General features: G+C 42.1%; 2 protein-coding genes across 5 annotated transcripts; one reads left to right on the forward strand and one right to left on the reverse strand.

Moving 5' to 3' along the window:
• Positions 1 to 18: 18 nt before the first annotated feature.
• dimt1l (DIM1 dimethyladenosine transferase 1-like (S. cerevisiae)) lies at positions 19 to 6,206 on the forward strand. The gene is made up of 12 exons (XM_071527881.1): positions 19 to 181; positions 1,555 to 1,628; positions 1,814 to 1,900; positions 2,982 to 3,043; positions 3,176 to 3,269; positions 3,362 to 3,411; positions 3,521 to 3,644; positions 3,765 to 3,857; positions 3,988 to 4,052; positions 4,150 to 4,213; positions 4,337 to 4,443; positions 4,590 to 6,206. Exons 1-12 carry the CDS (start codon positions 124 to 126, stop codon positions 4,630 to 4,632), a joined length of 921 nt encoding a protein of 306 aa, XP_071383982.1. The 5' UTR covers positions 19 to 123; the 3' UTR covers positions 4,633 to 6,206.
• Positions 5,527 to 24,434, reverse strand: LOC139651049 (kinesin-like protein KIF2A). 4 transcript variants are annotated; one of them, XM_071527876.1, is made up of 22 exons: positions 24,286 to 24,434; positions 18,275 to 18,369; positions 16,891 to 17,013; positions 16,181 to 16,235; positions 15,531 to 15,647; positions 15,118 to 15,162; positions 13,618 to 13,718; positions 13,319 to 13,414; positions 13,166 to 13,220; positions 12,826 to 12,988; positions 12,417 to 12,507; positions 12,099 to 12,162; positions 11,810 to 11,901; positions 11,570 to 11,712; positions 11,053 to 11,257; positions 10,661 to 10,771; positions 10,481 to 10,548; positions 10,025 to 10,150; positions 8,760 to 8,907; positions 7,609 to 7,710; positions 6,873 to 7,008; positions 5,527 to 6,546 (listed from the first exon to the last, which is right to left on the reverse strand). In XM_071527876.1, exons 1-22 carry the CDS (start codon positions 24,344 to 24,346, stop codon positions 6,461 to 6,463), a joined length of 2,283 nt encoding a protein of 760 aa, XP_071383977.1. In that variant the 5' UTR covers positions 24,347 to 24,434; the 3' UTR covers positions 5,527 to 6,460. The 4 variants fall into 4 exon arrangements, with proteins under 4 accessions (XP_071383977.1, XP_071383978.1, XP_071383979.1 ...); XM_071527877.1 differs by lacking the exon at positions 15,118 to 15,162; XM_071527878.1 differs by lacking the exon at positions 10,025 to 10,150.
• Between the last annotated feature and the right edge of the window lie 1,183 nt (positions 24,435 to 25,617).

The raw sequence follows: 25,617 nt of genomic DNA on the forward strand, positions 1-25,617 counted from the left end.
CATCCCGGTAAATCACGAAGAAGAATTAGGGTTGGTTTGCACGTGTTACCTAGCCAGGAATAGTTTGTATAATTCTTGAAGTATTTTTGTTTGGTTCTTATATCGGAGTAACGCAAAGTAAAAATGCCGAAGGTCAAGGCGGAGAAGAAAACTAGGCAGCACCAAGAAGTCAAAAACCAAGGTTTGTGTCTGTTGAGGTCCAACGTCTGCCAGCTGTGCTAGCTTTAGCTTGCTAACATTAATGTTGACTGCTTGAAGAGTTGGGTTTTAAACCCCAATGTCCATCATCATCACACACTGATTGAGTTTTGGGTTGGTTTTTTTTACCACCGCGCCCTTGTCTAAGACCACATCGGTGGCACTGATAGTGATAAAAACACGCTGATGTCCGTCACTTCAGATGACATTAGGTTTGTTTACGTATGCAATAACCCCGATGCGTGCTGTTTTACTGTGTTGAGGACGTAACGTCTACCTGTTCAGATATTTGGTAATTTAATGTGGCCTTGTTTATTGGCAGACATACACACCGCGTAGAACATGGCTTAAGATCTTTTACGAAACATTAGGGACCTCTGGTAAATTCGGCATACAAGCGATCCACCAAGCAGCACTGAATTTCAACAAAATCTCAACTTTTATACTTGGTTTACTGCCCTCAAAATTGTATTTTGGTGAAAGTAGGTAGGTAGTTGGAATAACACGTCAACCACTTAAAGTTGAAGTTGTGTAAGTGGTGTGTCGTGTGGTTGGATGCCGAATTTAAGAGGATGTCAAATGATTCAGTAAAGGTCCTAAATCATGTTTTACTAGGTTCATATGTACCCTAGTTTCCCGACAAACAAGGCAACATAAAAATGGAGTTTGGCTTGATGTTTTCGGGCTACAAGAAAACAAAGCTTATCAGGTCTAACGTTTACTATTCTATTTTACTTGCATGAAAGAATGTATGAGAATAACTGTTCTGATGGTTTACTCTTCACTGTTACTTCCCAACATACAGTATGGACAGATCTCTTCAGAGATCAGTCCCTGGCACAAAACCGTTATGAAGGGGTCTGTGGTCTAAAGCAGTGGTTCTCAACGTGGGGTCCGGGGACCACCAGGGGTCATTGAGGGGGGTCCAGGGGGTCCCCAGCAAATTGACGAATTATTCAACTTCACCATTATTTAATTTACAAAAAGTTAACACAATTAGAGAATGTAAAGGAATGACTATTTTGATCAATCATAGTTGCACTGTTATCTCTCTACCTACAATACAGACAGTCATGGAATTCTGGACAAAATCATACCGAACAATAAAAATATTCTCAGATTTGGATCTGAGTGACAAAATCTCATCAAGTGGGGGTCCGTGGCTCTAATGTGGACTAAATTGGGGTCCTTGATATCAAAAAGGTTGAGAATCACTGGTCTAAAGCATATACAGCTTATCTGGAGGTCCTTGACATGAAGACGTTTGGGAGCCCCTGATGTAGGAAACCTAACCAGCTGATCTAACCAACAATTGTTTGACTCCTCAGCATGTCTAAATCCATGTCTTTGTTGCAGGTATAATGTTCAACACTGGCATTGGCCAGCACATCTTGAAGAATCCCTTGATTGTCAATGGAATCATTGAGAAGGTAGGCTGACTAGTTCTCTCCACTACTGAGACGTCACTGTCCAGTTGAGTTTTTGATGCAGGCAAAGACATCTTTCAGAAGGCAAAGCTTGCAAACAGACACTTGTAATGCACAGTTTGCAGCTCTGTCAAAGTTATTCCTAAATCCTGAATGTGGCTGAACTGAAATTTGTGGCATGTTTGCAGGCAGCCCTAAGGCCGACAGATGTGGTTCTGGAGGTGGGACCAGGTACTGGTAACATGACAGTGAAACTGCTGGAGAAAGCCAAGAAGGTAAGCGCATCGGGATAGTGATAGTGTAGGAGGAGGGTATACTGTGACATGACATTTCATTGTGAAATTAGGCTGATGAAAGGCAGACTTCCCTCTGAAACTATGCCTCTTCCATGTTCCTGTGGGATTTGAGAGTTGTGGGTGGACTCTGCCTCAGACTAACTAAGCCCACTATGGAGGAGGTGGTTCTGTATGAGAGTAATAATTGTATATCTGCCCTAGTCTAGAGAAAAGCTGTGTTTCTCCAAGTTAGGCCCTTCTTCAATCTCGGATGCTTGCTGGGTGTCCTCTTCTTACTTCACCTCTTGCTTCGTGGGCACAGTGCTGATAAGCCACCGTCCCTGTTCCACCTTGTTCCCCTGTTAACAGCAGATACATTATCTGTGATGTCTTAGTTGTGGGGGTAGAGGTCACTGGCTCCACACTGGGTGTATCCTGGGCCTTTGGAGCATGCCACTAATCTACGAGGAAAACATTCCCCTCTTCCTTGGCATCTGTCACCCGTTGGTGTCATGGTTAAAGCCTCTCGTGTAGCCGGAGCTGATGGAGGCGGGTTATGGTCTCAAACGCAGGCCAAGCTGAGGCTCTAATTCTCTGAGGTGCAACTACAGGCTCATATCGTCCCTGACAAGCAGGGAGTGAGGTGGCTGCAGTGTCTGGCCTTGTGACAGTTTATGGATGGCATCCTAGCCCAGACCTGCTGCAATATATAAAAGCATAAATTTTGCGTATGTACTGTCAGGAAGGTGATGAATTGTTTGTGCTTTGACACCTCAGGAACTGGACCCTTTAGTGACCTGTGACTTGTACATTGATTTGGTATTTTCATATAGAGTTCACCCTACTTCCTAAAGTCCCACTGAGATGTTATTGAAGGGGCTTTATATAAAACCACTTTAGAGTAATAAATGAGGTGTTTTTGCCCTTGAGACAATTATGCCCAAATAAAACAATGGGGGGGATGCTTTTTTCATTTAGGTTCTTCTGTTACTTGAAGCCAGTTATTATCCTTGTGTTCACAGCAGTGATACAATAATTGATTTCCAGTGTTATATTCTAACAGTAATTGTTATTGTTTTAGGTGGTGGCCTGTGAGTTGGACTGCAGATTGGTGGCTGAACTTCAGAAAAGAGTACAGTGCACGTGAGTGGCTTCGTTTTTTATAAGATGAAACTTGAATGATTTCTGTGGAGAAATGTGTGTTTTCAGTCAATTTTCCTGGTTAAATAAGAGGTAAAAATGTGTTGTAATGGAGTGATTTTTGTCTTCCAACAGACCCATGCAGACCAAACTGGAGGTATTAGTAGGAGATGTACTAAAAACAGATCTGCCTTTCTTCGACGTCTGTGTGGCTAATTTACCTTACCAGGTACGTATCTCCTGGACACTGCACAGATTTGATATTGTTCATTGGATGTATAGAATGTATTTCTCAAACTAAACTTTCTTTTTATTGTGCAGATTTCATCACCATTTGTCTTCAAGCTACTGCTACATCGACCTTTCTTCCGGTAAGAGACATACCGAGGCTTACTGAGCAGTTTGAATTAAGTTATTCTCATGTCCGCATCGTACAGTTTGCACCTGTTCTGTAGCATCTTGTGTCTTCCTTTCTTCCAGGTGTGCCGTGCTGATGTTCCAGAGGGAGTTTGCCATGCGGTTGGTCGCCAAACCCGGAGACAAGCTGTACTGCAGACTGTCCATCAACACACAGCTACTGGCCCGTGTAGACCATCTCATGAAGGTCAGAGTGCGGTATCTGTCGTTCACCTACCACGCACATGACGTCATGACAAAGCATTTCCATACTTCAGCATCTTTTTGTTTCTGTTTTGTCTCAGTAATGATGTTCTCCCTTGCTCAGGTAGGGAAGAATAATTTCCGTCCTCCTCCTAAAGTGGAGTCAAGCGTCGTCAGGATAGAACCGAAAAACCCTCCTCCTCCTATCAACTTCCAGGTGAGGTTTGATTCCTCGGATGGGAAATGATGACAGTCACGTTTGCAGGAGACTGTAGGCGGCGAAAGGAGACGCTTAGCTGTAGATATGCTGTCTTAACGTTGTTTTTGTTTATTTTTTCTTCTAACAGGAGTGGGACGGCCTGGTCAGAATTGCCTTTGTGAGGAAAAACAAAACACTCAACGCAGCATTCAAGTAAGTACCTGTCTGCCACAATCACTGCCAGCCAAGTCTATCTTAATCAATGGAGTGTGTTGAAAAAAATTAACTTGTATTGCTTTTGAATTTCCAGGTCTGCTGCGGTCGAGCAGCTGTTGGAACGTAACTACAGAGTTCACTGCTCTGTTCACAATCTGGTGAGTTAACAGCCCGGTGTTGTACAGCTGTATCGCTCACTTAGGTCTTCATTCAATAGTGATTTTTCTCGCTCTGTATCTTGTCACTTTCTAGTTCACTCATTCTTGTGTTCTGTCTGACAGGAAATGCCGGCAGACTTCAGCATCACCAAGAAGATTGAGAGCGTTCTGCAGAAGGTGGATTTCAGTGAGAAGAGGGCCAGGTCCATGGACATTGATGACTTCATGGTGTAAGTATGAAAGACTGCTAATTGTTAATGGTCTTTTATGATTCTCCCACCTTTGTTATCTAAATACTGAAGTTTGTATACCCAGTGTACCTGGACAGGTAACCAGTAAAATAGTTTGTTAATCTGAGTTTTTTTTTCATCCACAGACTGCTCCATGCATTCAACTCTGATGGGATCCATTTCTCTTAAATGGCCGAGGGAACTTGATGGGACAGTTTACCGACTCATATGACATCCTGACTGGAGTCCTGTCCTTATGAGAGGGGAGGCGGCGTTATTGGTCGGATGAGTGGGAAGTAATAGGTCGCTTCACTGACCTTTCCCCTTCCTCCTGTGGACTCGTTTCTCAGTTCCTTGCTTGGAAGAATTAAATCTGAAATGTTGTACTTGCTGAAATGTACAAGGTACAGTATTTAAGGAAGGGTGATGTGTATAAAGAGCTCATATTGAGATTCTTAAGCATGCTACATTATCTTTATCATATGTTCAATGTAGCTGGGAATACTTGTCACAAGTGGACATGCCTTTACATGCATCTTGGCAGAGGGCTTTACTTTGGACATGGCAAATAGAAGCTGTATAAGACCTTGGCTGTGGAGGAATTATCAATGATTTTGACAACTCTCATGTCATTGAAAATATCTAGTATTGGATGACATTTCTAATTGTTTGAATTTATAGGTGCGAATCACATCACCTTTACCTGGAAAATGTAGACGAAGTTTGAGTGCAGTCCATATTAAAAAAAAAATTCAGAATTGTCCAGTTGATATTACATGACAGGCAAACAGACACAACAAGCACAAGCCTTTTTCTTTCCATTGTCAGTGCTTTTTCCTGGTGAAGCTGCTCTTCCTGTCCTGTCCTGTCCTGTCCTGTCCTAACATCACTGGATCTTGTCACTAGGTGGTGCTGCAGACTAAACTCAGGCTGCTGGGTCTCCAACTCTTCTTCACAACTCTAGCTGTGTCCCTGGACCCTAAGACAGGAAATTATTCTGCTCAGTTTTTGAGTACATGTCCAATGTGTATGAAAGACGGGCTCAAAATCGGCTACTCAAACATGCGGTCCGATTACTCACCGTCAGATTAACATTCAAATGAAACACGTGAATCTTTATTACTTCATCCAGCATTACATCCGGTGCAAACACTGAGCAACATAACCAATGGTAGGTCAGTGGTATTCACTATACATTTGTCAATAGCAGGTTTTTCTAGTTTCATTTTTATAACAAAGTGTTAAATGGGGGTGGAAAACATTTCTTTACAGTAAAAGTATTTTTTTAAGAGGGTTGCCACACAAAATGACATGGCACAAACTGAAGCAAACTACATGTAGAAACCTGTCTCGGGGACACAAGGAAAGAAACCAAACACAAAGCAAGAAGCACAACTTTGTTCAATGCTTCTTCCAGACTGTAGAAACTGAGGGGGAAGGAATAGAGAAGAGACTGGGCCTAATGAGATATGACTATACTGTACAGTGCCAGTTGAGTGAGGACCCAAAAGCATGACAATGGAGGATGGTGGCATACATACGCTATCACAGAGTGCACATGCAGACATGTCAGCCAGAGCTACCAGAAATCAAATACTGGTGTTGTATGGTAAACCTTATAGCATGTTCGATGAGGATCTCTTCTGAAACCAGATCAACAAGTATTCCATTCAAAGAAAGTACAAACAAGTATAAAAGAAAATAAATAAAAATAAAACAGGGTAGGGAAGAAACTAAACATTCTCCATGGGAAAAAAACAAAATCAACTACTTTAAAAAAGGAGGGAAATAAAAAATATTACTTCCCTCCCCAAGTTTTCTAACAAGACCGAGTGAGCGAACAGCCATTTTGTTAAGAGAGTGGGATTATAACAAACGCAATTCCTTGAGCCTGCTTGTATATCGGACAGTCCTTTCCTTCATGTTTTCACAGCTGCTAGCGACGGCCTGAGTTGTGCCAAAAATCTAGTGGTTATGTTTCTGCATGTGCCACATAAACCTCTTCAGCTACCAGCCTCTAAAGGGCGCGTGGCCTCTTGGGATTGATCTGCTTACTGGCTTGCTCCTCCTCCTGGAGTGCAGAGCGGAACGACTTCACTTTATCTGTTGAAGGAAAGACGGAGATGGGAAGACATTTTTGAGTTTAAAAGTGATCTGTATTTGATAGGGGTTGAAATGCATGGGATAGCTAGTCTATGATGGTTTGAATATAGTTCTTACAATGACCCAAATAAGTGATTTTGCAAGTCCTGATGCTCCTGCTTAATTATCTACTGAAAGATTGATAAAAAGATTCAAATGTATGTAATGTGGGGATAAAGCACGGATGGAGTTTAATCTCTTTATTGTTTGTGATGGGTGCAGTTTTGTCCTAGAAGTTTGAGCAGGAGGTAGTGTCAGCAAGGTGTGTCTCTGTGTTCCTGTCGTACCTCGGAGCTCAGTGAGGATGTCTATCTTCTGGTCTAGGATCTGCTCCAGCTGAGTGGCGTACGAGTCCACGTCATAATCCACCTCCTCTGTCATTTCCAACAGCACCTTCTCATCTTCCAGCCACCGGATAGACTCCTGCGCGAAGAAGACACACGCACATTTTTATGTAGCCTGAAATGCAATAGTAACAGCAGCACCAAAGTACCCGTAACCTCAGTAAAGAACGACCTCTCTGGTATTATGGTTTTCACACATCGGTTACCAATCCATGCAATGTATCCTGACTGATAGAATTTCTTCAAAGTAGTCGACATAAGAATTAGAAACAGGAAAAAGCAAGGACGATTGCCAAATAGCTCCCTGGTTACCACAGGACTTGCCATAGCAATAAAGTATTAGTTATCAGCACAGTTGAAATACATTTTTGACCAATCAGATTACTTGGTTAAAACTACCCATTGTATAATAACGCATAAATAACATGACTATGGCCTTGATTGCATGTTCAGAAAGTTTCATGTCTGAATATACAGTAGATTGACATGGTTGTGTCGAAGTTAGAATGTGTCTGTATGGTACATATATCAGTACCTACAGAAATATACCAAAACAACTGATCACATGTGTCTCTCTTCACATGTCTATGGTTATAAATATGACAAGAGGGTAGTTGAAAGAGTTCTGAAGAGAGAGAGAGAAAGTGTGTTTGTGTTGCGTGGTCATCAGTGTCCTGACCTGGAAAACAGCGCGGTGGTCCTCCAGGACCTGCTCCTCCATCTCCACCATCTGAGACACGGCCTCATGGAAGGTGAAGAGCTGGGGAGACACTTCCTCCTCCTGGAAAGGGAATTAGATTCACGAGGTTTACCAGGGACAGAGATATCATGAATCCAGCAACATCAAGAGGCAGCTGCAGCAAGAAAAACTGAACACATTATACCTGTTCCGAGATTGCAAAACCTGACTTAGAAAAGCAGGCTTTCATTACCAGTAGGTTAGACTACTGCAATGGTCTTTTTTCAAGTCTCCCAGAAAAAAAACCCCAAAAAACTCGGGCGGTTACAGCTCATTCAGGATGCTGCTGCCAGAGTTCTGACTAAGAAAACGAGAACACATTACACCAGTTCTTAGATCACTTTATTGGCTTCCAGTGTGCTATAGATTTGATTTTAAAATTCTGCTGCTTGTCTATAAAGCACTAAATGACTTAGCTCCAAAAAAAAAAAAATACACTTCTGAACTGCTTTTAGGATATGAGCCAGCCAGACCTCTTAGGTCATCTGGGACCGGTCTGTTAGTTGTTCCCAGGGTGAAAACAAAATCTGGTGGAGCTGCTTTTAGTTATTACGTTCACAGTTGCTGGAATAAACTTCCTTTTACTAAATCATCTGCATCTTGGTGTAAAAAGTGTTATTTTTATCATTTATTTATTTGTATTTTTGTTTTATTATTATCCTGACTTACCTATTTGAAGTGTTGCTAAATGTTATAATTGCTGTTGTTTGTGTCAGTGTTGGTCATCAAGTACTGGAGGACTCAGCCGTCTGAGGACATATTTACAGAGGGCTGTTCCTGTGAATAAGACCCTTTAGGGTACATAGAGGTTTGTTCCTATGTTCCAAGAGGGTGATTGATAAGTTATATAGGCATAGAGGGTTGAATACTGTTGGAATACTGCGGTCAGAGGTCAGTTACAGAACAGTTTCCCTGGAGCTGGTAGGGATTCAGTTTCTTGCTCAAGAGCACTTTTTGCTGGGCAGATGCTTGCAAAGACGAAAGCTTAAAAAATAGTCTGGTTGACAGACTATTCATGACGCCACCCAATAGCTCAAAGATCCAATTGGACCCCTCCTATTAAGTAAATTTTCCAGACACTGTGTACTTACATTCTGCTCACAGAGCAGTTTGAGGTCATCTCTCTGCGGCGAGCTGCTCAGCCAGTCCTCGTCCAAAAGGTCCAGCTGGTTGACGGTGTGAATGTTGGGTCGACCCCCCTCCATCACCTGGTTGGGATCCACTGTCAGTTCCTTCACCCTGCAGACACAAGAGAGAGTGAGCAGGTTACGACCGATTCATTTGCAGTGCAGAGCCACTCTCAACATGGCTGCTGTTTGGTCGGGGGTATGGGGTTAAAAGTGGGGTCAAATAACGTCACACGTGAAGGGAGCATCATGATAGCAATGGCACCATGCATGGGGAAAGACTATTATGTCTTTAGATGTCTGAACCTTCATATAATCCTTGCATCAGTATGTTTTCATAATGGGTGGGTGTGCTAATTGGGGCCCTTTCATTCAAAACTTGACTTGTCTACTCATGTTAAAGTAGACAGATGTATCACACATGCCACCCATAGGGATTTCTTATATTGTATTTAAGGCTGGCATCTGGATGGACACGGCTTGTGTTTAATGAGGCCTGACTGAGCTGATAAGGTATTACTAACTACTTGGCACAGCGCTAATTAATTAGGACTATGTGAGAGGGATTAACTGCTGGGAGTTGGCTCCAACAAAAAGCTCATCCCGCATCCTGTTACTGAATAGCTGCATGGACGTATTAGCGTTACCATCGCGCCAAATGTCAAGCGTCACCTTATTAAGTCAAGTAGGCAACTCTTGCACAGTGAGGCTGACTTATCACACAAACCTTTCTTTCTATGGTAATTTTTTAATATTCCGAATGTCAGAATGTCACAGCTGTCCCTGTCATCCAGCAGCTCAACCTGATCCAGGCCTCACTACTGATGGCGGTTACTCAGCATTGTCAAAATACACGCCTACATGGACAAAGGACAGACGGGCGGACACGTTATTCTTCATGAGGCGGTGAAAAGAAAAACAATGAGCCAGGTCACATCCACAGCTTAGCAAAAGATAACAGTGGAAGCACAAGTCAAAGCAAGAGAGGAGGGTGAGAGGCGTCATGCAGATGAAAGAGAGGAAGGATAAGAAGACAGGGACGGGTGAAGGAGTGTTCCATGGTTAGCAGCTGATGAAAAGAATGGAGGCTGCTAAATGTGCTCATATTGAATGTGTATTACGAACAATGTATAAATACCTGGAAGGAGTGCATGGGCTTTGTGTGTGTTTTGTGTGCGTGTGTGTGTGTGTGTGTGTGTGTGTGTGCTGTGCATTGGGGAGTGCTTGACCTGCTGGGAGAGGTAGCAGCAAAGTCATCGTACTCAAAGGTATTGGTGGGCGAGTGCTCAGGGCGACTTCCCTGACTGCCCTGGGAGAAGGGGATGTCCGACGGACTAATCCCAAACTCCTTCACTCTACACAGCGGCACCAGCCACACCAGCGCACAGAGGAGCAGAGGACGGGAGAGAAGATGAAAAGAAAGCAGGAAAAAAGAGAGAGGGGATACAAGAGAGTCAGATAGAACTGCTGAGAGTAGGCAGAGAATTTCACAATTTTCTGTCAACTTCACATTACAAAATATCAGTACCTCTAGTTTCAATCTATACAAAAGCTGTTGGGCATTATTGTGGAATGGGAGGAGCTATCATTTCATAACATCGCTTAATGTACAGTGTTTCCTGCGACACAAAGGCATTACCCAAGTATTAACACCAATCATTGTTAGTATGTCAATGCATTCCCACCTGTTAGCGTAGCGTAGTGTGTTGAGGGTATTCTCACATGATGTCATACCAGGAGAGATTGTTGCAATCTGTGCAGACGAAGAGAAGATCATTCAGCTCACTTTAATGAGACTGTCACATCATCTATGGAAAAGATATGAAAACACGGACACGGGTCGTTTATGAAGGCAGTGGACTGACCATGCATGTGCGGGAGTTTTCCCCGATGAAGGAGTCTCGAAGGACCTGGGTGAGCTTACTGGCTCTGAATGGAGTGTGAGGCTTGTTACGGCCGAGAGCCCTGATGCACTCCTGAAAGAGGCAGAAAGGGAGAGATGCATCATACAGCAACTGTATGCTACTGTCAGGGTATAACACAGTTAGAATAGATACTATTACTAATTTAAATAGTAAGTTAAATACCATCATTTCAATAATATGAATGGAGTAGATAAAAAAAACGTTATTTGGAATCAACAGTCATTTTGTCTGTTCACAAGCCAGTGAAAAAACAGACTAAAGTGGTACCAAATAATTACACTCTAAAATACAGCTACTGCTATCACTGCCCCTTTACTCCCCTGCCCCCAGACCTTGAGCGCCAGCAGGCTCTTGTTGATCTCGGCTCCCTCCAGACGAGTCTGGCGGTCGGCACTGGATGTGTCGGCCCCCCTTTCGTTCCCCGCAAGGTCGATGAGGGAGAACTTGCCGTGCATCTTCCCCTTCCTCCGAAGAATGATCTGGAATACAGCGTGGCTACGAGACGAGTGGGCGTTGGCCGACGTCTGCCCCGACGTTCTGAGCACGAGAGAATGGAGGAGTAAAAATGAAAAAGGAGGGAAAACGAGAGTGGAAGAGGAATGGAGCAAGAAAGGAATCATGGGAGGGAGAGGAAAAGGGAGAAAACTTAGAGTGAATTGCTTTTACTTGTTAAGAACATTGGGTGTTACAAGGAATGTGACCTGGTTAATTGGTGCTGAAACCTTAAAAAAACATGACACCATGCACCATATGAGAGTGGACTAAACAAACACTCTACAAGTATACATTCAAAGCCTAGGAATTACAGAATTGGCAACAAGTAGGTTGATAGACTTTCTGTTGTCCTACCGGCAGCTGTTTCCCACTTCTATGAGTTTCAGGACGTCCTCCGTGCATTTGACCTCTTTCTCCTGAAGCCCCACCACCTGCACTTGCTGTTTCCCATCCTCCAGCACCCTCAGCTTAGCTTTACGATTCAGCAGGTCAAACACCTAACAACAGACACACAGTCAGCATTGGTTAATGTTTTTTTTTTTGGTTTTTTTAAACAGGTCAAAATATCAAAAACAGTTATGACATATCACTTACTTTTCCACTGTAGATTTCAAAGAAGGTTGCGTACACTTGTAGATCTAACTTCTTGTAGTTGGGTTTCTTCAACATGAGAAATACATCCCGAGCTGCATGAAAAGAGTTAAGAGAGATTTGAAAATTACACCAGAGCGAAGCCAACCATTTACAATAAACAACCAAACAAACCGATTTTATCTGAAGGTGCTTTTCCAAACACCCAAACACATTGTACAATAAATAATTAAAATACACACACACAATAAAAACAATAAAACAGCACATATAGCACACGTTAGTCACTTACCAGCTAATGCGTAAATTCCTTTAGAACAGTCTTGGTTTTTTCCAGAAAAATCTCCACCCATAGTCTAAAATACAAACACACATATTAATACATTATTCCAAATTGTGTGCTTGGGTGAATAATGCATCTACTGAAATACAGCAAAATTATGGACATTAAAAGTATTTCTATGAGTCAACTGAAGTAAAACAATTAGGATTGAACCCCAAATGAAGTGATGGTGCACCACAGTGATATTCCAATAAACAATGTTATCATGTATGAGTTTTCTAAATCCTTCACACTTTTGTTAATATAGAGTTATTGCATGCAACTCACATGTGTTTTTCCACTGCCTGTCTGTCCATAGGCGAAGCAGGTGGCCATGCCCCTCTCAAAGATGGTCTCCACCAGAGGTCTGGCAGTAAACCTGTAGGAGGAGACAGATCACATGTTCATCCATTACTCCATCTGCACAAACCAGATATAGCCTGCATTGTGTCAGTCTGTACTTGGCATCAGGAGACTGTGCACTCACTTACTGAACTAGCACACAGCATCCATCAACTGCATTATCAATAAGTCAAGTGTAATCACACTCTAGCTGCAACAAAGAAATACATTTACAAACAAAGCCTTATCCTCATTGTAGTTAGCAGTCAGGTGTCGTTGAAGTGAACCATTTCATTCTGTTCAAAACTCAAAAAAGAAAGATGAAGCACAACCAGCAGCTGTAAACCAAACCAACCTGTAAACCATCTCGTTGGTGGTGCTGTCATCAAAGGCGTAGTCAAAGCGGAAGGTCTGGTTCTCCAGGTAGCGGGTCAGGTCCACCTTCTGTTTAGGTTCATGGACCATCACCACATCCTTACTGGGGATGGTGATCACATCCAGGTCCTTCATGGTCAGTTCTGGAAGGCAGCAGAGGCACGGCTTTCAATGGCACAGACCAGGCATACACATTCACACAAAATATCTCAACTGTAAAACTGTTTTGACTTTGAGGCAAACATTGTACAGGGAGTGTGATGCCTTACTAGAGACCAATTTGTCACAAGGCTCAATCTATTCACTGATGGAAGACTTACCTTTCTTGTTGAGTGGACGTTTCCTCACACAAACACATATTCTGTGCTCTTCAATCTGTCCAAAGAAGGACAAAAAGACATTTCATCATGGTGTTGTTGAGGGTCAATACAAGAAAACAAGCTAAAGAGAAAGAGGCTACAGTCTCTACTCACCAGATCTGCTGTGGTCAGGGGCCGGTAATCTAGACTGGCTCGGAAATCTCTGATCATGTACATGATCTCATAGTTAGGGATGGTGGTGTCCACCTCCTGATGGAGGACAGAGACACAGAATGACAATCAGAGGGTAGCTTATTCACCAAATGAAAATTACTTCCATGCCATTCCATGATACATTCTCATAATTATAGCAGTCTAAGAAGAGGGAATTGGAAAAACAGTAACTCAGCCAAAGCCAGAAGTTGAATGATAGGGTGGAGGAAGGCGAAAGAAGGAGAACAATGCTGATGTACCTGCGCTCTCTTCTCCCTGAGCTCCTGTTGCTGAAGCCGACGCCTCTCTCTCTTCTCCTGCAGTTTCTCCACCTCCTTCACACAGTTTGACTTCCTCCTCGCTGCCATGAAGAGAAGAAAAACAATCACTCCGCTGCCTTTCACAGGACATAACTTAAAGCCTTCCTTTGTAAGGAGAGCTCTTCCTCTTTCCGTCCCTTTTTCAGTCTCTCTCACTATCTCAGTCTCATCCTTCTATTTTGAGCAGTCTCTTTCTCTTAGCATTTCCATTCTCTTGGTCTTCCTTCATAGTGAACGCTATGTGGAGCTTTGGGCTATATCAAACAAAGCAGAACAGTACTACAGCTGAAACAGGGGCGGGCTTCAGTGGCTGGCACACACTGCCTCCAGTATCACACTAGCTACATCCTCTCCATGACCAACAAAAGGCCTTTACAGTGTGTCTAAACCCTGCTGAACTCATTTAACCCTTCTATCATCCTGCAACACTACTGGACTTTGCTTGGGCGTCTTGGAGGCCGCTAAAACCCCTCACTCACCATGTTGGCTAAGTGTCTAGCACTAATGTAATGCAAACACCAATTAGGGGTCTCAGATCAAGTATGATTAGAAAATTGTGTGACAATCAAACATGTTATTCCAAATCTCCCCAGCACAGCACACCCAGAGATTAGTGTCATTTCAGGTCCATATTATCAATCACATACCATTAGTCACCACAATAAAGGCAAATTTATGGTTAGGTAACATGTGAGTAATAGCCACTTCTGATTCCTTGCAGAGGTTATAAAAAAACAGTGTCATCTGATTAGCCCTGGCTCAATGCTACAGCCCCAGCTTCCCACAGCAGAAGCCCTGTAACACAGTCCTGGCCTCCCGCTGGCTCCGGTCCCTGAGAACCCGGACTATCGGAGCAGAGAGATTAATAATCTGCTCTAATCTGGGAGGAGAAGAGGGGCTGGGTCAGCACCAGGACAAGTAGGCAGTATAAGAAGGAGCACCGGCGCTACTTGTGATTTCTCAGTCTCAGAGGCTGTTGGTGGGGGAGGTGGGATGTGAGGTGGGGAAACTGATGTTTCCCTCCTTAGCTCAACAGAAGACAGTGAATGCTGGGAGGGTGCAGAGGGTAAAGAACAAGGTTATTGTTTCTATCTGGGCCTAGAGGAATAACACACAGCACCACAGGCTTCTCCACGTGTGTGTTCATGTGTGTGTGTGACTCAGCGGAATTTAGAGAGGGAACAGACAGTGCATACAGTCAAGCAGCGGCACAATCAGTTTTTTTCCCCCCCTCCCTCTCTAATACCCAGAAAGCCTGTCTGCTGGATGGATTGTGTTTGTGCTACTTCGCCACCACACCACAGCTTTAAATTGAATCTGCCAGAGACTTTGGAGGCATAAAATTGTCACAAGACTAGAGGATCTTCAGATTCTATTGGGAACTCTATTGAAATCACCAAAAGCGTTAAGGGCAGGGGGTAACATGCAGGTGATACATACAAAGCTGTCCATACTCCTTTCTGGATAGCGGGTGATGTGAGGATTCTGTGATAAAAATGTGGTCAGCAAAAATAAGATATTAAAAGAGTTAAGATTATGTACCGGCTCTGTGTTTTCTGCAGATGGCCTTAAAAAACTGAACAAAAAATTAGTTAAAAACAAAGTCATTAATTAATTGATGGCATTCTTCACTATTCATTTGACAACATATTTAGAGAAAATCATGAAAATCATATACAAGTTTTGCCTTTATATCTCTGGCATTGAACAAATAATTAAGGCTTGAGTTAGCATCCAGCCAAATGCTCCCAACTGGCTCTCTAGCATTACTCTCTTCTTGTGTTCAGATGAGAAATATCACAATTACATCACAGTTAAGATAAAGCACACAAAATATTGTTTTGTTTTACTACCATTCTGCAGCTGCTGTTGCGTCTGAGCTTGGGTGGGCTGAGCAGGCTGCTGTGATGGAGGAGGCGGTGCTGGCTCTGGCTGCTGAGGCTGGGGGGGTCTGGCCCGGGTCGAAACCACTGGAGAGACAATGCAACAAAGGTAAGAGACCGGCCTTTTAATTTGGACCCGACTAATATAGGAGTTTTGAGACTGGTATTCATAACTGAGCCTGGTATTTGTAACTTAAATTACATGTTAATCTGTTAATTATAAATTTAAAACTGTTTTTTTCTTTCCAAAGGTCTGTTGTCAAATTAATCAGACGTAACTTGCTAAAATATGTGTAAAATATGGGTGGAATATGCAGATACCAATATAATGATCTCTCTCATCATTAATACCACTACCATTGATATTGACACTAAATTCAGATTCCAGATATGTTAGAGCTGTCTTTAGAGAGCAACTAAAAATATTTGTTCTAAAATAACAAAATTTGATATGAGATCAGAAGTTCAATTTCAAGATTTAAGATGAGAGTAACTTGCCTAGTGTCCAGCCCCCATGAATCCCAGTCTTTAGCACGATTCATGGGGGCTGGACACCAGGCAAGAGAGTAATAGTATAGGAGAAAAATGAAACCATTTCCAGAGTCTTGTATAAAACACACCTCTATTATCCCTGGATGGCGTTTCACTCTTAGTAGGTGCTATCGTCCGACGGTTCTGCAAGAAAAATCAAAAGCTACGGTAAGCTATTCTAGGATTAGAGGATTAGGACAAGTGAATCCTAAATTCACTTTTATATTTCACGCCCAGTCATGACCTGTGAAAATAAACGTGATCTTGTTTCCACACAGCTTTCAACCCCTTCTGACTCCCGTGGCTACACACGATGAAGAGATACAGAAATAGACAAAGCCTGAGAATCAGATTACTGCTGATTACAGGAGCCTCTTTTGTTCACAGTAGTGTTCTTGATGGCTCTGCCAATGCAGTATCTCAAGACATCTTAAAGAAACCCAATTAAACTTGTAGATATAATGCAGGCAGTCCAAAATGTATCACCCAATACATTAATTTGTGAGGATGCTCCCTGTGTAACTTACTGCATCTACTGTGCACCACATACCAATGGTGTACTAATCAGGACCAATTAGCTTGTTACCTAGGAGGATCCTGTGTCCACATTAAGGTCCAGCCAACTGGAGCCACACCAACTCCCAGAACATGACCAAGCACTTTAGATACACTCTGACTATAATGTATATGAGGGAGGTAAAAGGGAGGGAGGGAATCAAAAGAAAAAGAGTTGAGTTTTTTTTAAACAATCCAACCTTTCACCGGTTTGTTACCTGGCCAGATATAGTAGCACACTTACCTTTGCAATTTTGCTGACCTTCACACATGTGGGTGTAGGTGGGGGTGGGGTCTCTGGGCTGGGGGCAATCTCCTCATCTGGAGCCACATCTGGGTTTAGTGCAAATATACTCTCCAAGTCAATCTGTCCAGAAACAGAGGAGTATTATTCACAGAGTAAACTGATTACTTGTGTGATAATTAACAAGCATCTGATATTAAACAGCACAACACACACTATATTCCTAAAACGTCTCATGTGTCAGCAAACAAAAAGTAAAGGTTTAATTCTAAAATGCTCTGTATCAATTGTGGAAAAATTGTGCTACCTAAAATTGACGAGTCAGCGTTTCAAAAACATAGATAGTTCTATCCACAAAAGAAAAAACATTTTGTAAGAAAAGGCCTTAAGCTGGTTCATAACTTTAATGGTAACCCATGATGTGCTTTACTTGCATGCCAACAAACATTTTATAGGAGTGGACATCATTTTTCCATCTTGATGGATATCTTCATCTCTATTTTGGAATGAAATTTTTTAAATGTTGATTGAACATTATTATAGTAATTAGGCTATATTACCCAAAAGTACTGTTACAGCGTAGCCTATTCAAAGTTATAGCAGAGTTATTAAACAGGGAATATTGTCTCCCTAACCATCCTGGGATTAGAGTTAACTAAAGTCAAGCAATAAATGAGTGGAAACAGTAATAAATAGTAGGGCTGCAACTAACGATTACTTTCATTGTCGATTAATCTGTCGATTATTTTCTCGATTAATCGATTAGTTGTTTGGTCTATAAAATGTCAGAAAATGGTGAAAAATGTGGATCAGTGTTTCCCAAAGCCCAAGATGACGTCCTCAAATGTCTTGTTTTGTCCACAACCCAAAGATATTCAGTTTATTGTCATAGAGGAGTAAAGAAACCAGAAAATGTTCACATTTAAGAAGCTGGAATCAGAGAATTTGGACTTATTTTTCTTAAAAAATTACTCAAACCAATTAATCGATTAGCAAAATAGTTGGCGATTAATTTAATAGTTGACAACTAATTGATTAATCGATTAATCGTTGCAGCTCTAATAAATAGTCTATTAGCCAACCATATTAGAGGCACTCTTTATGTTAATATATAACAAAAAGAAAAAGAAAATCCAATGAGACTACATTGTTAAGTAGTGGGATATAAATACTGTGTGGGAAGAAGCATGACTACAGTTAGGGGCTCAGTGAGCTCATGCACATCAGAGTACAGAGGGCGATGTCTGGCGGGACTGTAGCGCATGCAGGCTGGTTGTGTAATCATCACAGCTCTTGAATGTCTTTAGATGCATTATTCATTGCAGTGGAAGAGCTGAGCGCATGCTACCGCTGGTGCTTTGACTGGTAATGACTTGTGGCTTACCTCTTTCCCTTTTGTGTCTCCATTTTCTATCCACTCCACGGTGACGCTCTCGTTGTCCTCATTCAGTGAGGTCACCATCGCCTGGTGTATACGTCCTGTGGAAGTGTCACACACGATGGGATACACAGACATCAGATCGGCTGACCGAGACTTGAGGGTGTAGGAAGCGCTTACTCAAACTTTGTCTCATTTCATCTACAAAGGCCTTACTGTAGCCTATGTAACCCCAGCTGTTTTTTTTGGTGATAAAGGATCAGCCTGGACAACAACATTTTATGATGCAGGAGCAGGAACAACTGAGGGGAGTCAGCAATGGGGAAGACAAAATGAACACACAGACACTTCATTATGCAAGCTGAAACCAAGATCTAATGAAAACAGCACGATCTAGGGCACAGTGTTGAATGATGCTCAACTGAATCAACTGCTTTCTGTGCTCTTTAAGGCACTAACCGATGTAGCATTTCAGTTTGAAATCGACACCTGATATCATGAGGCTAAACATTTTCATTACTGCCATGTTGAAATTGAGTCCCTTAAGTTTCAGAGGAGAGCAAGGCAATTAGAGCTGCAACGATTAATCGATTAGTTGTCAACTATTAAATGAATCGCCAACTATTCTGATAATCGGTTAATCGGTTTGAGTAATTTTTTAAGAAAAATAAGTCCAAATTCTCTGATTCCAGCTTCTTAAATGTGAATATTTTCTGGTTTCTTTACTCCTCTATGACAGTAAACTGAATATCTTTGGGTTGTGGACAAAACAAGACATTTGAGGACGTCATCTTGGGCTTTGGGAAACACTGATCCACATTTTTCACCATTTTCTGACATTTTATAGACCAAACAACTAATCGCTTAATCGAGAAAATAATCGACAGATTAATCAACAATGAAAATAATCGTTAGTTGCAGCCCTAAAGGCAATACCCTCAGGCTAATCTTAGTCTAGTAAACTCTGGCCATGAGGTTTGATAATCACCCGTTAGAGAGAATCACTGATAACAGAGGCAAGCACAGCTGCTGCCGCTAACCTCTGTGGCTTCTGCCTGCCTCCCTGTCTGTATCGTAATAATACCAGCTGCCAAGCGCTTGCCCAGCCCTCCGATCTTATGTGGACCTAACTGTGCATTGTAAATTCCCAGCACAGTCCAGGGAAACGACGTGTTCCTCAGTTCCTGTATCCATTATTTAAAGAAAGACAGGGAACGAGCAAAGATGCTTTTAGTGTTCTCAGCTGCTGAACACTTCCCTGATTTAACTCACAATGGTTTTACATTGGCAAGCAGCAGGAAAAGCAAACCAAGTGACTGTATAAGAGAAAGAGCAGGATAAACCTTGTGTACACTGTAAGCACTAGGGACCTTTGGCTAGAGAAGGTAGTCCTATCCTACCTATTAAAAAATGATAGTTAATAAATGCTCGATCATTACCGAAGCAACTGCAGTTCATACCTACCTTGTTTTAACTGATTAAAATAAAAGTGAATTAACACTAGATCAATTGAAATCTATTAGAACTGATTGTGAGTAGTGTGTCCAAAGGAAGGAACTCCTACTAGGTCCTCATAAATCACATCCTTATAGGTTGTACACAATACCAGTTCTTTGTAGAAACAGTTTTTGGGTATCACCAACTGGCAAGACTTGCCAAGAGAAGTTCAACTGAAAGATAAGGGACAGACTAGATATTAGTCCCGGTACAGGTTCACCACAATATTCCAGTATTTACATGACAAGCTTACAAAGACGGCCTTTTGAGAGCTTAATAATGAGATTCTTCTCCCTTCACAACAAAATACTAGGGGCATGCACAGTCATTTTAGCCTAGTATCTGGTTAAACAGGAATGGCTTTACTTACAGAGTAGTAAAATGCATTGTTTACATCAATACAACTTGCAACGTTTGTAAACGGCTGAACACATGCCACTCATTTTAGAGTCCTTCAGTAACTACTGCTTACTACGGATACGCTGACATCTGTACCTCAAAGATCTGCGCTGTGGAGAGACAGCCAGACAAGTGTGTAAATAATCCGATGTTGGATTGTGACAAGGTAGGTTACAGTGTAACCCTGGCAACAGTAGAGGCTGCTGCAACAACAGGCACGCGGCACATGACGCCACACCTCTACTTAAGGAGGGTTAGCCAAGAGCACAGTGAGCTGTGACAGGGACTGCAGTATTTTGGGGGAGGATTACATTGGGGACACAGAGGGGACACAGACAAGAGACTGTCAGCCAAGTAGCCTACCTCCAAAACACAGCTGTTTGCTGGCAGTCTGAATTCGTTCCCGTCAACTTTCAGCTAGTAATGTCAATAGTAGAGCTCAAAGAAAAAAGAAGTAAAAGTGACAGACAGAAACTGAGCCAATGTCAGTGGTAAGTGTGAAACCATAGCCTTCCCTTGTGATCAATTATGTCATTCAACCAGAGACGGGACTCTGTTGAACATGCTGCATGTTTAACAGTTATTAGAGAACAACAACCACCTCCTAATGGCATAAGCAGATAAGTCTTGTTACATCTTGTTACACAACACCACATCCAGTTTACCTCAACCTGCATTAACATATGCTATTTGATGGATGCTTTTATCCAAAGCACTTTACAGTACCATGAGTGCATACATTTTTAGCATTGGTGGCCCCAGTGAGAATCAAACCCCTAACTGTGGCAATAACAGCTAAAAACACAGAAGACCGACAAACCATATTACAACAGTAAACAAACTCAAAATGAATAAAAGAGACACAAAGCGAGAGGTTTGCACCCAATTCTGATGAGTAAGCAAGATGCTTGTTGTATCAACTGTCATTTTATAGTGCAGCTTGCTTATGTTGACTGCATTCCTTCCCTAATGTAAACATACTCAGTGTCTCTTGACATAATGACCCAGAAAATGAGTCAGGGATACCAGGAAAAGGTCAGCATACTGTCAAATCTAAACCATAAACACTAACAAAAGGCAACACACTGGCCAAAATACTGGGGCTGTAGTCATAATAATGTAACAGTAAGAGCTACAATTTCCCACTGGAAGTCAGTCTGAGTAATGACAACAACGTTACAGTGTGACCAGGCTAAGTGGCTATTTGCAGAAATGTACTAGGATAACACATCGAGTTGGATGAATGGTATTCATGTTCAAAACTACACAGACTAATATAACCTTTGAATCGAGCATCCGGTAGGGCTGCACAATTAATAAAAAAAACTGCAATATAAACTACTTCAATTTCCAATAATTTGCAAATATTTTATCAGAGTGGTGGATGCTCTAAATAGACTCTTAAACATGGTATTCTGGTGCTGAGCCCAATTGCTGGGCTACATCGTTAAAAAAAAAAAAAAAAGTTCATTGTATTCAAACAGAGCAAATCTTAAGCAACAACGTGTCAGTTTTTTATTAAAACAAATTCTTCTTTGCTGAAAAATCTAAAATGTTTAATCAGTATCTGTATACTGTATTGCAATTTATACTGCAATTGCAATACCCAGCAAAATAATTACAATTAATTGTCAATATTGTGCAGCCCTAGCATCCAGCCTGCAGACAACATCTGAATATTGTCTGCTGCCCCTAATGTTGTGCATGGTGCACAGTTGCACCATACACAACATTAGGCATGCAGGGTGGCCCGTCTAACCTGTTGCAGCCAGAGGCCTCGAGACCTAAGCACACAAAATCTACCACGAAACCATGATAAAAGAAAGTGTCAGAAAGCATCTGCCCTGCTGAAGTATCCTTGAGCAACACTGAATGCCTACCAGGTCCAGGCCTTCTGTAGCTGCACTCTGACCTCCCTGGAGAAGAGGAAGTGAAAAGACCATTTCCCTATGGGGACCATAAAAGTACCACAATCTGTATTATCACACTCTGTTCCTATATGACAGACCTGAAATGCCAAGCCAGAGAAAGTCTCCTCCTGTCACATACTGGCTTGTCATCAAGCAACTGATCCAGTGTTTGCCTAGATGTGACTGAATGCACTGTCGACTGTGTCCCACTTTTATAATGAAACCTGGCTGAATGAGTGTGTTGACACCTCCCATTAGCTGAGGGGGCACAAAGGGGGGGTGCCTGAAGCTCTGCTTAGCCCAAGGAACAAAGCCTTCAAAGCATCAGTTTCACTACATCAACAACAAAGGCACCCATACCAGAAACTGTGTCATCATGTCATAGATGAAGAAAAATTCTACAGTCCATAACCACTAAGCTGATGGCAGGTCCTATATGTCTCTACTTTGAGAGATACTAACAAGTCAGTCAGAGATTATTTCAGACAAAAATTGATGCCCAATAACACAACAGATAAAATCCATGACCAAGGGGATCTTTTATTGCATCCAAAGAGGACATAAACGCCACAGGGTGGAGGGTGACAGACTGGCTGATGAGATGATTACAGGTCCTCTCCTAAATAACCATTTATCCCTCCAAAGTTCCTCTCCATCAGTCCCTGCTCTCAACAGGCAGTACTTGTATGTCAGGCAGTGAAACAGGGAGAGAAAGGAGAGAGTCCTGGCAGAATCCAGGGAGCTGCAACAGATGGGGCGGTGGTTAATAGCTTGAATCTGGCTTGCCTTCACCAGCCTCGCCACCTACCCCCCAGAGCGAGGGCAATCCCTGCTCAGGACACAACACCAACCAGCCACGAAATGGATGGACAGGACAGCTTCCCTTTCGGGGCTGCTGTGCTTTTCTCTCTCATCTCACCTCTGATCTTCAGGAGAGTACAATCACATGCTCGCAGTGAAAATGAGTTGGTGCAGTCAAAGACATCATCAACAACAACCAACACTATTACTACTTCTACTAACACAACCTCTTTGACCAGTTTATTTTTAAAAGGAGCGGTTAGTTCTAGAGGGGATTTGCTGTTTTAGGGTTTACTCCAAAACACTCCCACAGGGTGTAGCCTAATCCTGGAAGGGCCAGTAGGAATGACATGAACCGTTTGTGTGTTCATCTTTGGCTGCCTGGCCCTGAAGCAGTGTGCTCCAACTGCACAGAGCAGAATAAAGCTGACATTCACAGAGAGAAGAGTCATACAGGCAGCCTCTCCCTTTCCCTATCTTCCCCTTTATCCACCCTACAATAAAACAGAAGGCCCAGTGTATTGTAGTCCGAGCTTCTTAGCGAAACGGATATGCAGCACTCCCGCAAATACAACCGACACAGGTGTTTAAGATAATACTGCTTGTTTGATCTCATGCTATCTTGGCCTAGGTTATTTTTGACGAGACATTCACGATCCAAGGGATGATCATACTCCACAGCATTTCTGATGCACTTCTTGATTAAGTACAAAATCAATGTAGTTAATAGCTTTCGGGATACGTCTATGTGGTGCAGTTATTAATCCATAGCATAACCAATGTACAATAACCGGTTGCCAACGTAATTCTTGATTTGGTCTTGCTCCTAGGTGTTCCCACAACTAAGTTAGCTGAGTAAACATTTAATTATTTGGTTAAGTGATGTTTGTAGGCCAAATGATAAAGCCAAAGAGCCAACCAGTCCGTTAGCTAGATGGATCTTGGATAGGTTGGACTGTTTATGGCTGTAATGATGCCGGTAACGTTAGCGTTAGCTACCCTAATCTCTTGCTAGTGTTATTCACGAGCTAACGTTAGCTTGGTTAGCAAGTTAGCTAGCTAACGTTAGTTTATAATAGCTAGTTGGATAGTAAGGTATACTACAGAGCTAACGCTGAATATTTAGCTGTGTTAATGTCTAAGTAGAGCATTTAATGTTACCAATATTCAAATAAAGATATATGACTCTTTTATTCGCAAGCGAGCTTGCTAACAAAGGTAGGAGCTCATTCAAAAGGCTTTGGCCGTGAAGTACTCCACCCTGACACAGCTAATGTTATCTTGCAGCTAACGTTACGCTCTGCAGTCAGCGGCAACGGTTGCTGTATTCAACAGCACACCACAGCAACAAAGATCCTCAAACAACTTGCACAGAACGAGGGAAAAAAGAATAGACAGGGTGAAACTTACCATCACTGCGCTTTATCTCCACATAAGTACCAACGACAATCTTCCCAAAAGCAGACGCCATTCTACATTACTCCAATAACTAAAAGAAAAGGGACTAAATAGTTATTATATTCGAGATAAATGTAGCTACTTATGTTTGGCAGCCTTTGGTCGGTGAGGAACTGGAAGATGCAGGAGAATCATGAGCCTGCGCAAAGTTACCGGGAATAGCAGAGTATTTCCGGTCCCGCTTTTTCAAAATAAATGCATGTAGCTTTAATTTATGCTTGGGAAAATTCCTTGCCTTGGCAATTTAGCAAATCTGTTTATCACCACAGTATTACATTTCTGCTGTCTTGAATCATTGTATACAGTCAGTTATAGTCAGTTATTTATAGTATAGTCAGTTATTTCACGTCATCTTATATTTGATAGTTTCAAATGTCAGTACCAGATCTGGCTTTCTGTCCTCACCAGTCTCATGGAGTCACACAAGACTTCTGGGAGTATTTCATTATTTATATGCAGCATACACATTTCACCATACTTGGGATCTGTGCGGTTCTGAAAACTCAATTGATTCTGGAAACTGGCAGGCAATAAAAATGGCTTATTTTGGCATAATAGTTTCAAAGCACACAATATGCCTTTACACAATGCTTGTCACACTCCTGCTGTCATAAATGGGCTTTCTATGCCACCCAGAGGAGCTAATATCATACTTCCATGGGTGGAGCTAAGGCTACAGCCAACACTACATGCACACTATCTTTAAGAAAAGCGAACCATAGAGCACAATCTCGTATAAAAAATAGTTCTTAAAAGAGTTTAAAAATAAAAATATTGAAATAATAGACAAAGTCACACAGACTCCCCAACATCATGTTAAAGAAAAGCTTAACAGAAACCACTTCCACTTGTTTGCCTTTCACAGACACCCTCGAGGAACCTTTATTGCATGCGAACCCGGAAATACTATTGTGGTGAGTTCTTGGCAGCCTCTCGTGAAGGGAGGGAAAGATCCATGGAAAGAACGACCGGATGAGACTGACATACTGCGCATGACAGCCTAAGTAAAGGAACAGTGCTGATATTTATTGAACACGAAAGTTGTTTTGGCGAAAATGACACATGCAATTTGCACAGCTCTAATGGAAAGGTAACGTTAAATCAAATTTGACATTTATATATAGGTCATAGAATGCATTCAGCCACCTGTAGGCATATGCAGTGCGCGTGCAGCAGACAGGAAACTAAAGTTTAAGCAGGGGAAAGTCGAATGTGTCAAAGTTCAAATCGCTAATTTGGTGTCATTTTGACATTTGGCACGGAAGGTGATTAAGCATAACGGTA

The sequence above is a fragment of the Centroberyx affinis genome, unplaced genomic scaffold (assembly GCF_046629955.1).
Source record: "Centroberyx affinis isolate AG114_WGS23_722 - 3 ecotype Tasmania unplaced genomic scaffold, CSIRO-AGI_Caff_v1 ptg001585l_1, whole genome shotgun sequence".
NCBI classification, from domain to species: Eukaryota; Metazoa; Chordata; class Actinopteri; order Beryciformes; family Berycidae; genus Centroberyx; species Centroberyx affinis.